Source organism: Manis pentadactyla, chromosome 8, assembly GCF_030020395.1.
Source record: "Manis pentadactyla isolate mManPen7 chromosome 8, mManPen7.hap1, whole genome shotgun sequence".
In the NCBI taxonomy this organism is placed as follows: domain Eukaryota; kingdom Metazoa; phylum Chordata; class Mammalia; order Pholidota; family Manidae; genus Manis; species Manis pentadactyla.
In genome coordinates this window covers 32,604,337-32,623,989 of record NC_080026.1, presented here as the reverse complement: position 1 = coordinate 32,623,989, position 19,653 = coordinate 32,604,337, and the positions used below count along the sequence as shown (strand labels likewise).

The window sequence follows — 19,653 nt, the reverse complement described above, 5'->3', positions numbered from 1 at the left end:
TTCTTTCCACCTCTAAACACCTATTGATATGCAGATATACTAAAGCCAGGCAAGATATTCTGGAAATGTTTCAATTTTACCCACACCATATATCCAACAAATATTTGGAGACTAATGGTTTAAGGAAGGCCAAAATTATTAACCTAACTAGAGTATCCATGTATCTTCAATATGGACCCCATGTGGTCATTTCTATTTTGCTCACTTAGTAAGTAATCTTGCTATAATCATTAATTTTAGCTTGGTGTGGACATTGCTAACATATATCATGTGTTGAACATCAAAGTTTTCCTAAATAAGCACACAGTGTGTGAGTCCCGTAACAGAATTTTTCATTATTCTTTCTGTAGTTTCTTTGATAATTTCTTTGTGGCCATTAGGAAATGTGTAGCTTTTCCTACTTGCAAGTTTCAGAGAGGAAAATAGGAAAACAAACCATATCACCACTTTTACTTTCCCATGATTAAGATCAAGATTATGTTCCTAGCCTAAGTGATCTTTTCAGTGAACTTTAGATGGGTTTTTTATTTTGTTTTTATTCTTTTATTTTAGCCTGGCCAGCTGTTACCTTTAAGCTCTCTAGGTACTACTGGCTTATCCGGAAGTACAGGGTGCCTGAATTGAGCTCTGAGTTCTACTGCTTCCTTGCTGGCTAAGTGAGGACTGATCTCTGTGTCATGTAACCACCTTACCCATATCCTAATTTCAGGTCTACTTCTATTTTACAGTGGAGGATTTTATAAAAAGAAATTTGAGCTGAAAAATTTCTATTTTGTGAAGTAAGGACAGCCTTTTTCTATGATTGCTACCAATTTATATAAGAAAGGATATTTTCCCTCACAAAAATGTTGGAAGATTATCATCATAGAATAAAGGGCAGTCTTTCCCATAAAAGGACAGAGAGTTGATTTGATAGTGATGTGATATCTCCAGTAAAATCCTACTTCATTTCCATCTGCAGCACAACTTGGAGAAGCCCCAGAGAATGAACATTCCCTGCCTGGTGCAATGTATGGTCAACTGTCAGCTCTCCAAGTGGACCGCCTGGACAGAGTGTTCCCAGACTTGTGGCCATGGAGGTATTTGGACCCCCTATGTTTGTTTCCACGAAGCAGTTTAGGGTTTAAGTATCTTTCAGTATGCCATAGCGTGACAAATGGGCATAAAGGATGTTGGCCAGCTGGAGGCAATATGAAGCCAACCCAGAGGGGAAGAGAGAGAACTTGGGCTCATACGAGTCCTTTCTGTCTAGGCAGAGGTTGCAAAGCTGACTTTATAACAGCGGCAGACACCAGAGGGGCTGCTAGCCCTGTGGGGCAGTGTTTATCCAGAGAGTCAAAAGCTCAACCAATCCTTGGTTTTTAGAAGAGATATGTATCATATAAGTAAAGCTGGCTCCGGTGTCAGAAAGGCCCCCAAATCACAGTGGTTCAGCATCATAGACTGGAAATTAATTTTTCACTCACATAAAGGGAGGTGTTGCTTCTGCTTCAAATAGTCAATCAAGTTTCTCTGGAGGGTGATATCCAGTTGACTCTGTGGAGGTTTTTATGGGCCAGGTTGGAAATACCATACATCTCTTCCATCTATATCCTATCATACAAAATGTAGTCCCTTGTCCCCAGCTCAATGTAAGATGGTAGGGCAGGAAATGTCATTTCTGGAAGTCCAGTCACTTCTCAGCAACAGTATTACATCATGGAGGAAAGTGAGTTTAAATCTTGGGTGAACAGATTTAAACTTGGGTCACTACCGCGAGTTCCCAGGATTTCAGTGGGTAAGTAATGCACAATGGCAAGGGATACCGGGGCAATGAATACTCAGAAGTTAGGCAAAATGGGGACACCAGGCTAAAACTGGGACCAGGGTATGTCCATATAAGAGAGAGCAGCAAGAGCTGTGGTTTTGGTTGGGACTCTAGTCCTGAAAAAGAGCTATAATTTATCACAAAGTAAGTGTCAGAAATTTGGAGGAGGGACCTAAGAAAATATTCTGCTATGTAGTCAGCACTAAGGAGGGGAGGATAAGGGAAGAATTACAAATTGAAGGAATCATGGGATTAGGGTAGGAGGAGGAAATACAAAGATCTGTATCTGATTAGCAAACAGTGATATTTGGACGCAGTTTTCTAGAAGTCCTGTGATTAAACCATTGGACGACATATAGGTTCATTTCTAAGCTCCTCACAAATGAGTATGTTGGGCTTGTTAATTCCCTGGATTAGCTGGGAATGTGTGGGGAACTGAGGCATGATGCAGCATGGAGAAAGGGTTTTATCTGTGAACTCAGCCATCAGATCCTGGCGAGGACAGAGCTGAAAACTGTAGCCAGGACATGTATTAGGAAAATGTGGATAAGGAAACTGAAAGCCACTTTTGCAAAGAGCACTCAAAATGAAAATATGGGAACCACAATGCCCAATAATATGACATTTCCTGCACAACTGAGCTAGCAGAAAACCTCAGGAATCCACACAGTAAGTCCTGGGACTGTGATTTCAGTGGCTGATCTAAAGTTCCTCAATATTCTGATTTGGCAACATGGTCAAGTTTCCAGTTGGGCATCCACTTTATAGTTGGTAAATCTGGGTTAAAATTGTAGCTGTTGAGGCAAATTACTTAATCTTTCTGAGTCTCAGCTTCTTTATCTTTAAAAATGGAATTCATGCCCATATTAGAGGCCTTGCATCAGGATCAGGAATTAAGTGACATGAAGTAGATGAAGGCACCTCACACAATAACTCTCATCATCATGGCTGCTTATGGTGAGCTAACTGCCACCTCTGTCTCCCTACTCACCCATAGTAAAGAGGGTTACTGGAGACTTCTTAGGACCTTCAAAGATTATTCCATAGACTCAGTTACTCTCATCTCCCAATCTTCTCTCATCCTTTTATCCCACTCAAAATCCATGCATGCATATTTTCAAAATTTAAATCTGAATAATTATTTTCCTATTGGCTTATGGGTCATTTATGCAGCAAACAAATACCTATGTGGCACTTATAGTTCAGTGTGTTGGGGATGCAGCAATTGAGCATAAAAGACAATTTCCCAATTTTCATGGAACTTACAGTCTAGTTGAGGGAGAACAGACAGTAAACAAACAGGTAATTGCATGTTGATAAATTCAGTAAAGACTCATACAGATGAGAGGTGATGTCTTTCATCAGGACAACTGATCGCTCCTCTGTCAGCAGGGACCTACACTGTTTACTCCACAGCCATGAGCACTGCAGTCTTATCACATCCCTGAGTGTGTGCTTCTTTCTACCTTGGCACCTTTCCTCATGTGAAACATCTTACCATCACCCCCATTACTGCCTCCTCCTCCTTTTATCATGCATGCACTGAATAAACTTTAATCCTGTCTGTCTAAGGGGCTGCAGACCCTTTTTGGGTTTTCATGTGTGGGTCCCCCCAGTTCTCATGAAGCACCATACTTGGCACATTGGAGGAATTGCAGTTCATATTTGTCTTTGCACATGAGGTTCTGGGACCACAAGGAAAATGAAGGGGAAGAGCTAGCAGACTGAATATGAGCCCAAAGGCAGCTTACCCCTGGGAGTGTCTTCCTCTCCCTCAAACTAAACACAGAAGTCATAGGTACCATTACCCAAGAATGTGTTCGATGCAAGGGGACAGGTCTGGATATTATTATTTTTTCCTTACCGTCCTAATTCTGCCACTGTGTCAAGTCAGTGAAACATGACAGACTGCTGTGTTTTGCTACTTTTAAAAATAAGACCCCAAATTATTGCTTTACTAGTAAAATATTACTTTATTTTTTCAAGAAGTTCTGTTAGTGTCTATAGACTCATCAGACCCTGTTAGCCTGCTAGAAACAAACAACTTTTCCAAATTGGAATCCCATTGTTGGAGAATTCTAGGCCATTAGAGTTTGAACTTAAATTCATCTTTTCTAATCTTTAGAATAATAAAGACAAAGAATCAAAGATTTTCTAAGGAAAATCATTGTGTGAGCTAAAGCACAGGAGTAGGGAAGCAAGTTAATTAACTACTTGGAGAAATCAAGTTGCATAAAGCACTTGGAAGTAGCCATTGGCACAGAAATGCAGCACTAGGTATAATCCCCTCTGCCTAGTTTCTAAGGCATGGTAGGATAACTTCTCGGGAATCCTTAATCTTTACATGTCTTTATCTCCTGAATTGTCATATGTAATAATGCCTTCTAAAAAATATTCCGTAATTCTGGTATCTGACAAATCCTCCAGTGATCTAAATGAATATGTATTCCATTGTTCCTTTATTCTACCAAAGAAGATTTATAAAGTTTGCACCTATTATCCTGGTACCTAATGGTGTCCTCTTTCATTGTCAAAAGTGGAAGTGTGGAAAATAAATTATATGGTGACCCTGCTATCTTGAGTTCTATTCTTAGAGGCAAGACCGGGGAAGAAGTTTAGTCATATATCACAAATACTCACTGGCCGCTTTCTGAACATTGGACTTTCTCCCAGGAGCTGATTCTCTGTGTGTGGAACCAACAGGATCCAAGGCAAAGTCCCCTGACTCAAAAAATCTAATATTCTAGTGGGAAATTGGATACTGATGACAAGAAAAGGAGCAAAGACAAAAATTAATGTGTGCTGATAACTGCTTCGATGCAATGAAAATATAGGTCACGTGATGGAGAGGACCAAGTATCTTGCAGGAGAGGGAGGAATGGGGGAAGAAAGGCCACTGAGGCAGTGATAGCTGGCATCATATCAATGTCAGGATGCAGTGACGAGGCACCATTATTTTCCAATTTCTCAGGTATTTTCTGACTGCCTGGGGTGTCTCCAGCCTCTCTGTCAGGACCTATGGACAAAACAGAAAAATTAGTATTTTTCTAATTATATTGTTTCCCCACCTCAATCTTTAAGAAGACATTGAACAATACAAAGAATAGGACACATGGCCCTGGAATTTTTAAACACCTGCCCTCAGGATGCTGCCCCAACTAGCCCCCAAACTCCTGCCCTATTCCAGCCTTCCAGCTCCAATCTTACAGCACCACTCTCCTCAGATCATCACCCACCTGGCACACTGTAATGTTTCTAAAATGAGAGAATTCTATATTTAAATCATGTCTTAATCATAATGCAGCATGACTGAAATGCAACAAGCAAACAGCAATAATCAAAAGCAAGAATGTATTGCACAGATGAACCTGTTTCTTAAAAGACACCAAACTCCAGAGCTGAGAAAGGTTGGAAACCATCATTGAAAAACATGTGTGCCTTGGGTCTTCTAAGAGAGCATGTCAGCCACTGCCTTCTGCAGGAGCCACTTTCTTTTTTCCAAATGGTGGTGGGAGTGGGGCAGAGACCACAGCAAAAATAGAGTTTCTTTAGTCACATTAAAGTAAGCAAGCATGTTGCCTAGGAGTCTGATCTTAATACTTGCAGCCCTCAGCTAACTTCATTATCAGAGGCAAACGTTCCCAGAATTATCTCAGTTGACGAATTCCCTGGGTGGTCAGGCACTGAGTATGTATGCCAGCATCCCCAGTGCCTCCGCACAAGCCACACTTCCATCACACCCACAAAAGTACAGTGATCGGACGGGAAATTTTGAAATGAGCTTTCTTTCTTTTCCTAGCATCTGGACTGCTGCTTTAATGTACACCTGATGCTTGGCATATACTTTCTAATTGTGTTAAAGATTTCAAGGTCAGAACAGTTTGAATCCAATTTAGTTCACATTGGAGACTGATTCTAAGCTTCCGCTAAGGGATCTTTTCAGATAGATTTCAAAGATCAAAGCTTGTAATGGAAGAGCTTAATATTTGGATTAGTCATGCTCCTTGTCTGTTGAATTTTCATCAGTCCAGTGAAATGTAAAAGTCCCTAAATTTAGCATATCATGCATTATTCATAATTATTTAACTAATGACATTATAAGAATGTTATTTACCACAGACTGCTTTTTTCTATTTCATATTTTTAATTCGATGTGTATGAGTTTATAATATTTCTCTGTACTGTGTAATCCAGCCTGCCTTTTGTGTTTCCCAGATGTCATATAATTTCTGTCAATTCTAGGCCATAATGAAAAAATAGTTTTGTACTAACTCCAAAGCACTGCAACTTGGTGATTTCCATATATTTTTTTTTCATTTCTTCTTTTTTTCTTTTTCTCTTTGGATTTCAAAGGCAAGCCAGTGACCTTCATTATTTAATGGCTATATAAAATGTGATCAATGTGGCATCCTTGATAGGGCACAGCCATGTAGTTATAACAATTTAAACTTATTTATTGCACCAAGTAATTAGTTCCTATGACAACAGAACAAGAAACTAAGTTACAGAATGCAAAAAACAAAAGACTAGACAAGAAACCAGATAACCAGTTTTAGAGCTGTTATTTCCAACAGCAAGTTGTAGGACTTGGATCTAATCTTTGCAGACTCACACTATATTTTTATCTGTAATATGATGAAATATTAGAATAATTACTTTTTCAATATCTGTTGGTCAAAGGCACAATTATTGCTGCCTGGAGTACTTTAGTAATTCATTACAATTGTCCTATGAAGTTTAAATGTAAATTTACAGGTGAGGTGACAGGCAAATAAGTAACCCACTCAAGATCAGGCAGCTTGTCAGCTGTGGAGGAAAGACTGGAACTCGGGTTCAGGTGTTGCCAAAGCCCCATTTGTCCCACTGTGCCCCTTTGCATCTGACACTGTATTTGTGATGTTCATGTTATGTACATTTCCCTGGGTTATAAAACTTTATAAAACTTCTCATAATTTATAGAATAATTTATATTTAAGAGTAAGCAGAGGAAATGGACCTCAGATTGGAACAAAGGGTAATAAGGGCTTTAAGAAGTTCCTCTGAATTTTAAGCCTCCTAACTGTAGGCCTGTATCATAATCAATATTGTTGCTTGTTATCTAGCCCACCTAATGGGCATATTCCCAATCTTACAGATAGGGAATGTGTGACTGATGGCCAGAGGTGCTCCAGGATTGCCATCACTCTCTCTGACCTTCTCTTCCTGCGTGCCCAGCGAGCTCTTCCTTGGGGTAGTTCTGTATATGGGTATTTACAGTGACCATTCAAGTATTGTTAGGGTTTAATGGAACTGAAAGCCAATCATGGACAACAGGACTGGAGATAAGAGGTTAGAACATACACACTCTACCACAGAGAAGTCAGGAGCTCTCTATTTCCAGCCAAGCCAAAGGGACCTGCTCTTTTGCCCTTTAAAGACCTATCCCATGCCTTTGATGCTGTGGTCTGTCCTGACCTCATTCCCAGATAGATTGTCATGTCTGGGACTCAGCTAATTTACTATGAAAAGCTTATTCTGACAACTACCCAAAAGCAAATACAGAATTATCACAGAGGAAGATGTTAGTACCGTAATTTTAATGACTTTTTACTAGAGAAAGTTATGAAATGTGTGAAAACAAGTCACACATTTATTGCAGAGGTAGGCCAAAGTGCATTCAAACTCATTCAAGTGGCCGAATGGCTCATCAGCATAGAAGCTGATACCTGCCGTGGAACAGATGAGATCTGTTGGAAGCACATGCCTTTGCAGCAAAATAAACTTTTGTTCCAATCCTCTTAGCTGTGAGATTTTACAAAAATTATTTAACTTCTCTGAGCTTCAGTTTATTGCATAGAAAATGAAAATATTAGTAACTGTGTCTGAAGCAAAGCCTGAGACTGAGATTTTTGTTGAAATAGTTTATTTGATGGGGTTGTTGGGGGGCATGCAGGTGCTCTGAGAGGGGTGAGCAAAGAAAGGAGAATGGGGAAGGGAAGAGAACTAAGCAAAAGTACGCTGTATCATCTCTACACCATATCACACTGTATTCACTCAATTAATTTAATCCCTCCCTCCAAAATAAGGAATATTTTATAATGACAAAAGGTATTATACAATAAATTGCCTTAACCATAATACAGACACATATGATTAAAACTGATTAATAGATTGAAATGATCAGCTATTAATGAGCTTTTTAAAGTATCCCTTAGGTTCTTTTTCCTTTATTTTGCCATCTGCTAATATTTGCTACTAATATTAGGTAGCAGGTACCTAAGGATTAAGAATAAATCCATAGGAGGAAATACTTAAAAAAGGAATCATTTTACTCAATAACATAATTTTGGGGTGCACATCAGGAAAGAAAGGCCAGCATAGAGGTTACTGACACTGAACCCTGTCCTTCAGGAGCTAAGTTAGCTGACCCCTTGTAGATCTCGGCTCTGGAAGAGCAATCCCTGCCAAAACTGGGTGTATGCCTTGAAAACTCAACTCCTGTTTAAAAGAAATAATTCCCAAGAGCAAACCAGTAATAGTATTCATTTTTCCATGTTATAAGCTCTGTCACTTCATATACTGCTGTCGTATTTGTGTATCTATAGTGCTCTGGTTTAGAGGTATGTTCGTGTTAATTGCTCAGATGTTTGATTTTATGACTCATTTAAGGTTAAATAGGTATATTCTTCATTGCTTTACTATTCTTGTACTTACTTTCCCATTTTTCCTTACACACATACTTTGCATTGTTTGCCTGGGTCATATTCAAATTGTCCAGAGCTATCACAACTATACTTTTCCATTAATTCAATGTCCATGTGTCACAGCCACAGAACCATTGTTGAAAGGAAGTCACTGTGAAGGTGCAAGGCGGCTGGCTACTTGGATCTGAAAGTATGGTCAAAACAGAGAACCATTGCATTTCACTCCATTTCCTCTTAGGAACATACATGTTGACAATTACTTAACCAGTTTTGAGAAATTGTTACTGCTTAAAACTTTCCACATCCTCTTTGTCAGTGGACTCTCAGAGTGCAATCTGACTGCTGCTGAGTTCAGTGGGCATGTGACCTGGTTCAATATGCTTTAAGCCTACGCAGGTACCAGTACTACTGGTCTCTCTGTGGGGAATGTGTGTGTGTGTTATACTAGTATGTCCCCCTGCCTGTTTTTATCTGGAGGTCTTCCCATGCAATCCTTTCCCTTCATTGAACGTTTAAGTATTGCTAATTTATAACAGTAGACCTAATATCACTGTTGTTCATAATGTTCCCAATATTCCTCAAGAGAGGAGAGGAAAAGGCTCAGAAAGATTTGCTAGCAAACTTACCCAACCGTAATTTGGGTCTCTATTAAATCAGCAACATACTTGGTAGATGGTACTTTTCCCTCTTTTATAACCTGAAGAGGAGATGAATAGATGCAATTTCTGTTTCTGCATCTCATTGGTATTGCTGATTAAGCATACTGTCTAGATCTACTATTGAATTCATGTTACAAATAGATTCCTAGTCCCATATTTTATGCTTTTTATTGAAAAACATGAAATAAACCCAAGCAAGAGTCCAGAGAAAGTATCCAAGAAAACTATCCTCTTCTCAGGTGGGAATCATGACAGCGACCTTCACTCACTCTGCAGGCTAAAGGAGCCCAGGCTAGGGCATGGGGACTCGGTGGGTTGAGACCAGGCCGAAATTATGGATTTCAGTTGTGTGTACTTAACAATCTAAGCCCAAGAATAGAGGTAGCATGCTTTACATACCCATTGTAGACTTGTTCCAGGGCAAGTTCTAGAAATTGATATGAAATACTAGTTGTTAGAAAAAATTATTAAAATATTAAAGTTTAATAAGTATTTTAGATTATGTATTTTAGATATGCTAGAAGGTGGTTTATATATGGCATTTTTTGAGTCATGTCACCAGTCTAAGTCCAAGGAGTCTTCATCATTTCTGTAATCTTCACCTGACTCACCATAATTGCGAGTTCTTTAGGCAGCAAAATCCATCCTAATATCAAAATATTCTCTAATGAACTGACCACTTGTAAAGCCATCCCCCAGGGAACAAGCCTTCTCTGCTGATGCACATGTTGTCATTGTGTTGGGTGTTTCTGGGTCAGTCTCTAGCTGCAAATGGAATGTGTAACACACAGCAAAGGAGCACAAAATGGAGCAGTTCATACACCAGAGATTAAAGGGAGATCTTGAGAAAATTGATGAAAAGTGATGTACAGGCCAAAGACTGTGATCAAACTGCGAAACCAGTTGTGCAACAATGGATCTTTTATAGGGTAATCATAAAATCATGAAAGAAATATCAATAGCTGATTTATTCTTTGTCCTAATATTGATTGCATACTTGCAATTATTATCTACATGGTGGTTGATATCAGGTATAATAAACCCACTTATATACTTTTCAGTTCCAGAAAATGACCCATTTAGATGTTTTGTATTATTAAAAATAATTTAATTCCCCTTTTAAAAAGATTCACTTTTAAGTGTCATTTCCCAGTGTGAATTATCCTCAGATAATAACTTTATATATACTTGATTTCATTTTACTGAAGAGGAAAATCATGATCAGAGGACTTAAAATACTTTCATGCAGTCACATCATCCACTAGCTTTTAATTTGAGAGCGCTGTTTCCAACTCAAGAACATTGATGCCAAGTCCAGGTTTCTTTTCACCATATGTCAGGTACTTTGAAATTCTTCCTCACATATTCTATGTCACATTATAACTTTAAATATCTTTGACCACATTCTCCACTGCTTCCCCCTTCATGTGAAAATTCACTATCACCAAACAATTCCTTCAGGTTCCTACCTTTGCTGAGAGATAGATGCTTAGATGAATACTCCACCCAGTCTGGTATTTGGACTCCCTGGTAGTGTTAGGCCACCACTGTTGGAGATGGCAGGCCTTCTTGTTGACAACATCTGTATCCATGTAGCTAGCTAGGTTTTATATTTACAACTTTAGGATCTGTGAAAGAGTGACTGATCTCAGGGGTACTTTCTCTGACTATTAAATGTACACAACCAAGTACTCCTGACTACTTGAGGAAACTTACTAAAATACATCAAGTACCCCCACAGAACAGTAGGTCCAGTAGTTACCTTTACCTCATGCCTTTATGAGCAATAGTTTTTATTGAACTTTAATATTAGCCAATTAAACATGATGATATACCTCAAAATGTAGAATTATTATAAGCTCCTTGGTTTTAAAAATGTATTATTGGTAGTAATCAACATTGTTTGAAAATAATACCTTTGTGGATGGCAAAAAGCAGAGAAATCATATGGCTGTGCCGTCAATGAATGGTTTTAAGATCTCATTATTTCAAAAAATAATAGCATCATTTTTTTTCAGTTGAATTCATTACATTCCCCCACACCTCTATGTCCAGCAGAAGATATCTATCACTTTAATGGAAATAAATAAAATAGCTCTAAACTAATGGCCATCTGCATGCCATCAATCCAAGAACAGCCCTGAAGTCATTTGGTTATAATGAAAGAGAGCCTTTCTGGCTGTGATAAAGGTGGCACTACATGTTATTATTCTTGCAAAGATGGATGGAACTGAATACAACATAATGACATTAGGGTAATAGGTATTTACGTCAAAAGAATAAACATAAAGATTATTATAAAACTGAAGAGTGTTTAAGCAAGAACAAAGCAAAATGTTTAGCCAAGTGTGCTCATCAAGCAGAGATCACAAAGGAAATGATGTCTGACCTGTATCATTTGACTTGAGTGACACTGGGAGGAACATCTGTCCAAACACATATGTTCCACACAGGAACTCAGTGTGCAAGGATGCAGAATGGGTAATTTCTGCTTTTCACCAAGCCCATGTTATTTCTGACTCAAATTTTACCACCATCCTACATTTCTTTTATGTTTCCCATAGAAGTCCTAGATAGTCATCTCTGCTCTCTCACCTCATGGCTCATACAACAGCCTCTGGAGTAAAACTTTCTGGCTTTGTATCCTGTTCTACAACTTAGTAGGTTTTTGATCTCAGACAAGTGACTTAAACTCTGTGCCTCAGCTTCCTTATCTTTAATATGAAAAAATAAGAGAATTTCCCTCTAGCATTGATATGAATATGTGATGTCCGTGTATATATCTATGATACTGCCTAGCATGTAGTACTTGCTCAATAACATTGTTATACCATCACACAGTTTCAGATACCAGGTATCATGTAGACAATTTATGATAATGAGAATTAAGCAAATATTCAATTAGTGCTTCATACATGTGAAGTATACCATGTTAGAGACAGAAGCCCAAACCTTAAGGAACTTCAAGAATGCAGTGATTAGAACTAGTTTTCTTCAAGGTCTTCTCTTGAGAGAATTAGTTTATCATCAAATCTATGAAAATATTCTGGTGGCCAGTCAGAGGTGTTGTCCACTGACAGTGTGAGTCACCCTTCCTTGTCCGAACTTGAGGGCATCTGGGAATTATTCCTACCCAGGGCTTTCAGGTGAATTCTATGTAGAAGTGAAGTCATCACTAGCTTTCCATTTCTCTTAAGGTATAAATCTAGAATCATTCACAGCTACTAAAAGGCTGCACTTTCAACAGCGTTTAACAGCATTACTGCAGTTTTATATCTTCCTCTACCTATCTCTGCTCCAGCCACATTAGCCTTACATCTGGTCCTCAACAGTGTTCTGCTTCTTTGCTTCTCATGGCCTCCTCACATGCTTTCTTCTGTGTGGGACACTGTCTGTTCATCTTGTCTGGCTGACCCCCTCAGATTTCTGTTTAAAATTCAGCTACTTGAGGAAACGTTTCTCTGATTCTTTTCCAGACTGGGATGTAGCCCCATAACATGCTATCACAGAAACCTCTGCTTTCCGTTAGTATTTAGCACAAATACAGTTACATAATGAACTTTACAGCAACAATGGAAGGACATCATTTTCACAAGTAACTAACAGAGATGAACTATATGCACATGGCCCATCACCAGTAAAAGAAAGAGGATGAGACTGATTGGGGGAGAGAGTGAGAGAGAGAAACAGGAAACACAGACATTTAAATTCCATCCACTATGCCACTTAATGAGCTTGTGAACTGATACCTAGGAATGGGCATGACATGGCATGGGACCTCTGACCTCTCCTCAACTATTCCAATTAGCCAGTTTTTTTCATTATGAAATGGAATGCCAGTACGAGCAGATGGCTCCCTCATACAAGCCAACAACTTTATCTTGTACTCAGTGAAAAAAATTAACTGGTCCTAAACTTTAGGAAAATTGTCCATGCTGAATTAATGAAGAGACATTATTGAGAGCTTGGGATGGCACCTTCCTGGAGAATTTTCTAGGGCACTGGATTATGTGCAATTTTTACTTTATTTGTTAATTTAGGACCTAGCAAAGAAGATGTACCTCTATTTTTGCTTAATATTTGTGACCCTGACTGAAAATATAAGGTCTGTGAGGGCAGAAGGCATATCTGGTAATTTCATCCTGTATCCCTAGGACACAGGATACCTGGATCATACTAGAGCTTAATCAGTAAATATTTGTTGAATGAGTTAACATTCTGCCATTGTTTACAGGATCAGTCTATTTGGCAACAATACAGAGTTTGGACTTAGAAAGACTAAAGAAGTAGTAGACAGTTTCAGCTCCATAAACATTAGATAACCTGTTTCTCAATAGAAACCTAATTAAAATGGCAGAAAAAATGAAAGGTAGACATGACAAAGTTAAGTGTATTTTAATGAAAACTTACACAGGTTAAGGTGACATTCTATCCTTTAATTCTCTTTCTAAGCCAAACTCTTAACGGAAATGCTTACATCTTCCTTATCTTTTTAGGTCTGATGAGCCGGACTCGATTTATCATTATGCCAACTCAAGGAGAAGGACGGCCGTGCCCCACAGAGCTCACCCAACAGAAAACCTGCCCCGTGACCCCCTGCTACAGCTGGGTGCTGGGCAACTGGTCTGCATGTAAATTGGAGGTGGGTCACGTAATGACACTTGGAGAAATGCTTCTCAGTGTGTCCAAAGCACCTGTCTGTTCACTCCTTGGCATTGAAAGAACACATTTCACACACCAGGAGTGTGGCACAATGTATTTTTATGCAATGGAAGATATGGAAAAATACAACCAAATCACTTAATCTCATGGAGAGTGACAGCACTAGGGAAGTAAACAGCTATTCATTAGGCACTGATTATAACAGGCCAGGTCATGGGACTTCTACTCTCTTTGGCATCCTCAAGAACTCTGTAAAAGTATTATTTAATTAGGCAAAATCTTGATGCTATGGAAATGCATGGCTTGCTGCAGACTGCATCTCTTAAAGAGGCACTCTTAGGCTCAGACAAAACCTTGCATATGGGCAGAAACCCAAAAATATATGAAAGTTATATTTTAACATTATTACATGAACCAAGGTTACTACATTTTCCTCAATGATTACGTTTTTATTGACCTGAAATATAAATGCCTAGCGACATCATAATATATCATTTACCCAGAGCTTTTGCTGGATCAGCAGATATCCTCCACTGCATTTTCTCTCTGGCTTCTTGTGTAAGAAAAAAGCACATTGATTTTCTCTGTTTTCTGATTTTACTAGTTTATCCTTCAGTTTGTATTCCAAAGCCTAGGTTAATGAGGTAACAGTAATTTTGATTATGCACTGAGAAATCTGCAGAGTATTCTCATAGAGATGTTTAGTGTTCCCGTCAGGATGACATTGTCATGCAGCATTATTCTCTTGCAGAAGTTAAATGCCCATGTATTTTAATAAGTCCTAGAGGAACAGAAATGTGTGGTACATTTGTTCAGCCTCCTTTTTACAAAAAATAAGGTAACCCTGCTAATTAATTCAATAGTAGCCTAATGGCTTTAAATATCAATACTAAATGCTGCCTGAAATCACTTACAATTAAGAAAATGGGAGGAATATTTTTCCTTATAATTATGATAGCTGTTGACAGAGTAGAGAAAATAAAGGATTAAGGAACCCACTGCAGCGTATGGGAGAAAAAAGAAAGGAAGAAGGGAGGATGGAGCACTAACAGACTCCATGCTCCAAGTCTCAGCAGGCTTACAGGTGCCTCTGTGCCTTACCTGTTCTTCTGTGCTTCCCTTTTTCCTTCTCAGGTAGCAGAAGCTTTTCTTTTTTTCATACAAGTTGGCCAACTTGTCCTATGGGAACATTATGGGGAAATGGCCAGTGTAAGTTTCATTCTGCTGTCACACACTGAGCTTTTGCAAGAACCACACAAGCAAGAGCGGTGGGCTGTGAACATTTCCTGTAGAAGTGCTGGCAGGGGCCTGGGGTTGTAGCACCCATTGGACACCCCCAGGCATGGAGGCCTTGGAGATACCAGGAGCAGATGTATGCAGAAACTTCAGAGCTGCCTCAGGTTTCTAGGTGAGGTTATTCCCACTCACTGATCCTTCCAGTTGGGAGATTTAATCCACACAGTGCTCTCAAAAAACAAGTCTGCAGTTAATTACTCTGGGGTGGGTACCTTACCCAGTCAGGGCCAATTAGCATTCTTCCCTGAGAATTTGCAATGGAATTGAAGCTGTTTGAAAAGTGCTGTATTCAGGAACTCTTAGTTGCCACACTTTCCTGCCTTGTGGACAAGTCAGTCACTCGAATGCAAGAAAGAACAAAAAAGGTGACACACACACAAAAAGCAGAGCAGAGGCAAAAGAGAAAGGGAATCATAGTGATATTTGAGTTGAGTGTTTCCTGAGTTCCAGTTGCATTCCAGCTTTTCCAGAAGCCTAATTATGAACTCTCTGAGAGATAGACAACACAGTACCTTTTCAGTGAGTTTCCTTTTCTTGAATTTATATGTAAGTTGAGTTTCTGGAATTACTGATAAAAAAATACACCTGGGCCTTTGCACAAAAAAGACAAATGCCTGTTTGACAGTTGCCCTTCTGCATCTCCTTTTCTGTCAAGTTCTAACCTCCCAAATACAGGCTGGGAGCTCATTCACTGCGAGTGGAGGAGCTATTTAAGGTGATGACATCACCATTTAATGTATCAAACCATACAAGAGGCAGTAGTGGAGAGCACCGTGGATGTGCCCATCCTGGCACCACCTTATGTGGAAAGAAATGAATGACAAGAAGCATTGATTCTCAGGCCTTACTTTTTTACTGTTTCCTAACTCTTTCTGAGTTCCTCAGCCGATAACATGTATCCACATATATGTTGATAAATCTGTTTTAGAAGCTAAGACTTTGGAGTCTAACAAGACTAATTTTGGTCAAGGTTTTGCTAGTTCCCAGTTCTGCAATTTTTGCCAAGTCTCTAAACTCTTCAGGCCTCTTTTTTCTTACCTATATCATGGGTGTAGCAATAATACCTATTTTGCTGGGGTTTTTTGATAGGGATTAGATAGTTTTTATACAGTATTTAGCAGATACCTGACATGAATTAAGAGCTCAATAAGTTGTAATGTTTCTGAAAACTGTGATTATGACTCTTAGCACCATCTGCCTATCCCCTTCCGGTGGAGATGCCAATTCTGAGTATACAGAACATCCATTAATTATCTGACTAGTAGAGAGTTAGTGAGAATCCTAACTGTTGACAATCTTGCTCTAAGACTGGGTCTATTTTCAGTACCTTGTATTTAAAGTCTCATGAATGAGAGTGAGGGAATGCTTGCTTTATGAATGAAATTATCATTTTGATGCTGATTCTCTTTCATATTGTGGGTATTGTCAAAGGTATGAGAGATTAACGTTGAATCTGGATGCATATGAGGAGCATATTATTGTCTGTCTTGGTTTCTGAAGTGATCCCTGACATAGAATTGTTTCCTGTCATTTCTTCATACTCCATCTCCTGGAATGTCAAACAAAACTCTAATCAGTTGCATCATCTCTCACCTTAGGTTTTAGAGAGCAATAGCAGTAATTTCTAATTTCCTATGTGCTGCAGTGTCTCCAGACTCTTCTCTCCAAGTATGCAGTCTGATACTCTATAACAAAACACATACCTTGGACAATTCTGCAGTGGAGCCATCATTTGGAATAAAAAGTTTCAAAAGAGAAACCCCCCCAAAAGAAATTCAACTTACTTAGTTATTTTCCATTTTAAGGAGTGAACACTTACTAGAGCATTTGCTTTGAATGAATCTACTGTGAGTTGATTTTGAGCCCCCACATATCTCCCCCAACATGCACTTAGGTTCAAAATTAGGGAGCATTTTTTTTTGGCAGTTTCACAACAGCCATAGAGGTGATTAGAGCAATTATGAGGTACTGATAAATTAAGTGTGGGAATTGCCATCTTAGATAAACAAATCATAATTCTCATTAAAACATCTCTAGAAGAGGATGTCCTGGCTACAGTTGGGACCCCAGGAGAAGTGAGCATTTAAATTCCTCTCCCATCCTGTCCCATTCAGATTTTTTGGCTTTAAGTGGCTACAGTTTGGACCTCCTCCAAGTTACACCTTTTCTTTTTTGCCAATATGCCTGACTCTTAACTTCCTTACATAAAGAATTTCTTTTAGCAGTTGCACTATAAATTCTGTACCTCCAGCTGTCTGTCCATAACCTGCCCTTGACACTCAACAGCTGCTGTCACTGTGCCTTGACCTGGTTGGTGCTCAGCAGCCCCCCTGAGCCCCTGGACCTGCTCCATGCCCTGGACCACTGCACAGCCTTAGCTGACCACACTGCCCTTCACCGAGCTACTGCAAGTGCAGGGCCTTAGCCAATGCGGTTTCTAGGTCCTGCAGCAGGGAAGGGATACATAGGGGATAAAACTCAGTGTCCCAGTGTGGAGCACACTTATCTACTGTCACCTAACGATGGGTTAATGGGTTGGTTGTAGCACCCCTACTGCTGCAACAGAGGCACAAAGGCACATGCTCTCCTCTCTCCTCCTATCCCCCCTCCTTCTTTCCCTTCCTCTCTGCCCCACTTTCTCCCACTTCCTAACTACTCCATGTAGTTAGGAAGGCTCTAGCTCTCCCACCAACTTCTGAATGCAGTGGCAACTGAGTTATCACACCTTGGAAGTTTAGGCGAGTTAATACTCCCTGGGATGAAGGGAGAGATCCAATGAAAGCTGGACCCCAGGAGGAGCTGGCATTTAAATGCCTCTCCCATCCTGTCCTCCTCCCCCTTTGTGGATGGGCCAGAGGCATGCTGTCACTATGTGGCCTGTCTAGATGATTGTACAGGTGGCCAGAACCCAGCTGCGCACACCTGTGAAGTCGAGGCCAGCGTGGTGCCACCCTGCCTTGTATTTGATTGCCCTCCATTCCTGCTACAGTTCTTTCATCTTCACTCTTCATTCTGTGGTCTCACCTCCTTAGCACAAAAGCTTTGCCTTAGGCTCTGTTTTCTAAAGCATTTATGTAAAAACAGAACTATCTTCTAAAATTATCCAGATATCTAGTGGACTTCTTTTGAAGTGTGAGCACCTGACTGAAACCGAGGGGAAAATACTCATCTCATGAGTATCTGCCAGAAATGTTGCCAGAACGCTTCCTTCAGGGAGATGCTTGGCTCAGATAACCACCAGGAGCCTTCTGATCCCAAGCTTCTGCTTCTGTGAGACACTGCACAGTTTTTTTCTAATTGTTCACCATAATCTGAGTGGGATTTGTATTAAATATCTTTGAAGAGCATTATTCAGCACAGAAGGCATGCCTGGAAAACACCTTCTGTGGCAATAGAGAAAAAAATCGGCGTTTTATTGGAAACCCCAACCTAATCCATATGAGAAAGTACTGAATTCCCTACAAAAGAAAAACAAGGAAAATAAGAGAGAAATGTGTGTCCTCTGGCTGTACCTGCCATCTTGGGGAGTGACTATGGATCAGGCCATTTTATCACATACACCTAGATGAGTTAGGTATCGCAGTTCTTTTTAGTCAGTCCTGGCTGAATCCCAAAATGAATTATTATTGTCTGAGTGCATAAATTCTATGGCATAAATTTGCATTTCTACTTCAGCTTCCCTTTCAGCTCTAGAAAACCGGCTTGGTGACACTTCCCTGTCAACAATTGAAAGCTGATCCCCAGCAGAGGAAGCTGCCAAGATCTGCAATTGGGGCTTTCTTGGGCAGAAGGTGGCAGTGGCCCAAGCTCTGAGATGCTCATTATTTGGGGGATTCTGACAGTATCCTTTCCTCTCACAGGGCGGAGACTGTGGAGACGGAGTCCAGGTCCGCAGCCTTTCCTGCATGGTCCACGATGGTTCGCTCTCTCGCTCAGCTGTCCGCGCCAGCGAGGCACTGTGTGGAGACGTGCCCTTTCAGGACAGCCTCATGAAGCAGCTCTGTTCTGTGCCTTGCCCAGGTATGTCATCTTAAATTGTTGGGAATGCCTATCATGGTGAGTTTTACATTTATTTTCTATTGTCTGTTTTCTCTACAAGTGCTCTCATCAAAATTGAAGTTTTTAATTATCGCTCTGGATATATACCTATGGCTTCAATGGAGGCAAAGTAGACAAGAGGAAAAAAGTACTTAACAGCACTTTGTACATTAGCTAGCACTCAAAACGTGTTGATGAATCCCTGAGTGGATGAGTCTCTGGCTGATGGCATGGTAGGAGCAAGTAAGGCTATCTGTTTATGAAAATACTTTGTTAAGTGGTCAAGTTCTATATAATTATGAATATATAGTTTCATGAAGTGTATGATTTAATCTTGATCCTAATAATACAACTTAGCTTATATGGCATAAGTTTACAGTAGCTTAATATATCCTATATATCCTTATAATACAGAATTTTATATATATGTAAACATATGTATGTATATATGCACACAGGCATGTGTGTTTATATTATTTAACATTCATTAGGCCCAAAGATACTCCAC

General features: G+C 39.7%; 1 protein-coding gene across 1 annotated transcript in view; it reads left to right on the top strand.

Moving 5' to 3' along the window:
• THSD7B (thrombospondin type 1 domain containing 7B) overlaps positions 1 to 19,653 on the top strand; it is a 918,476-nt gene that overhangs the window by 881,695 nt on the left and 17,128 nt on the right. Inside the window, exons 20-22 of the mRNA XM_036886655.2 lie at positions 962 to 1,079; positions 13,646 to 13,791; positions 18,968 to 19,127. Of these exons, the coding sequence (XP_036742550.2) occupies positions 962 to 1,079; positions 13,646 to 13,791; positions 18,968 to 19,127 (424 nt within the window). The remainder of the gene's footprint in view (positions 1 to 961; positions 1,080 to 13,645; positions 13,792 to 18,967; positions 19,128 to 19,653) is intronic.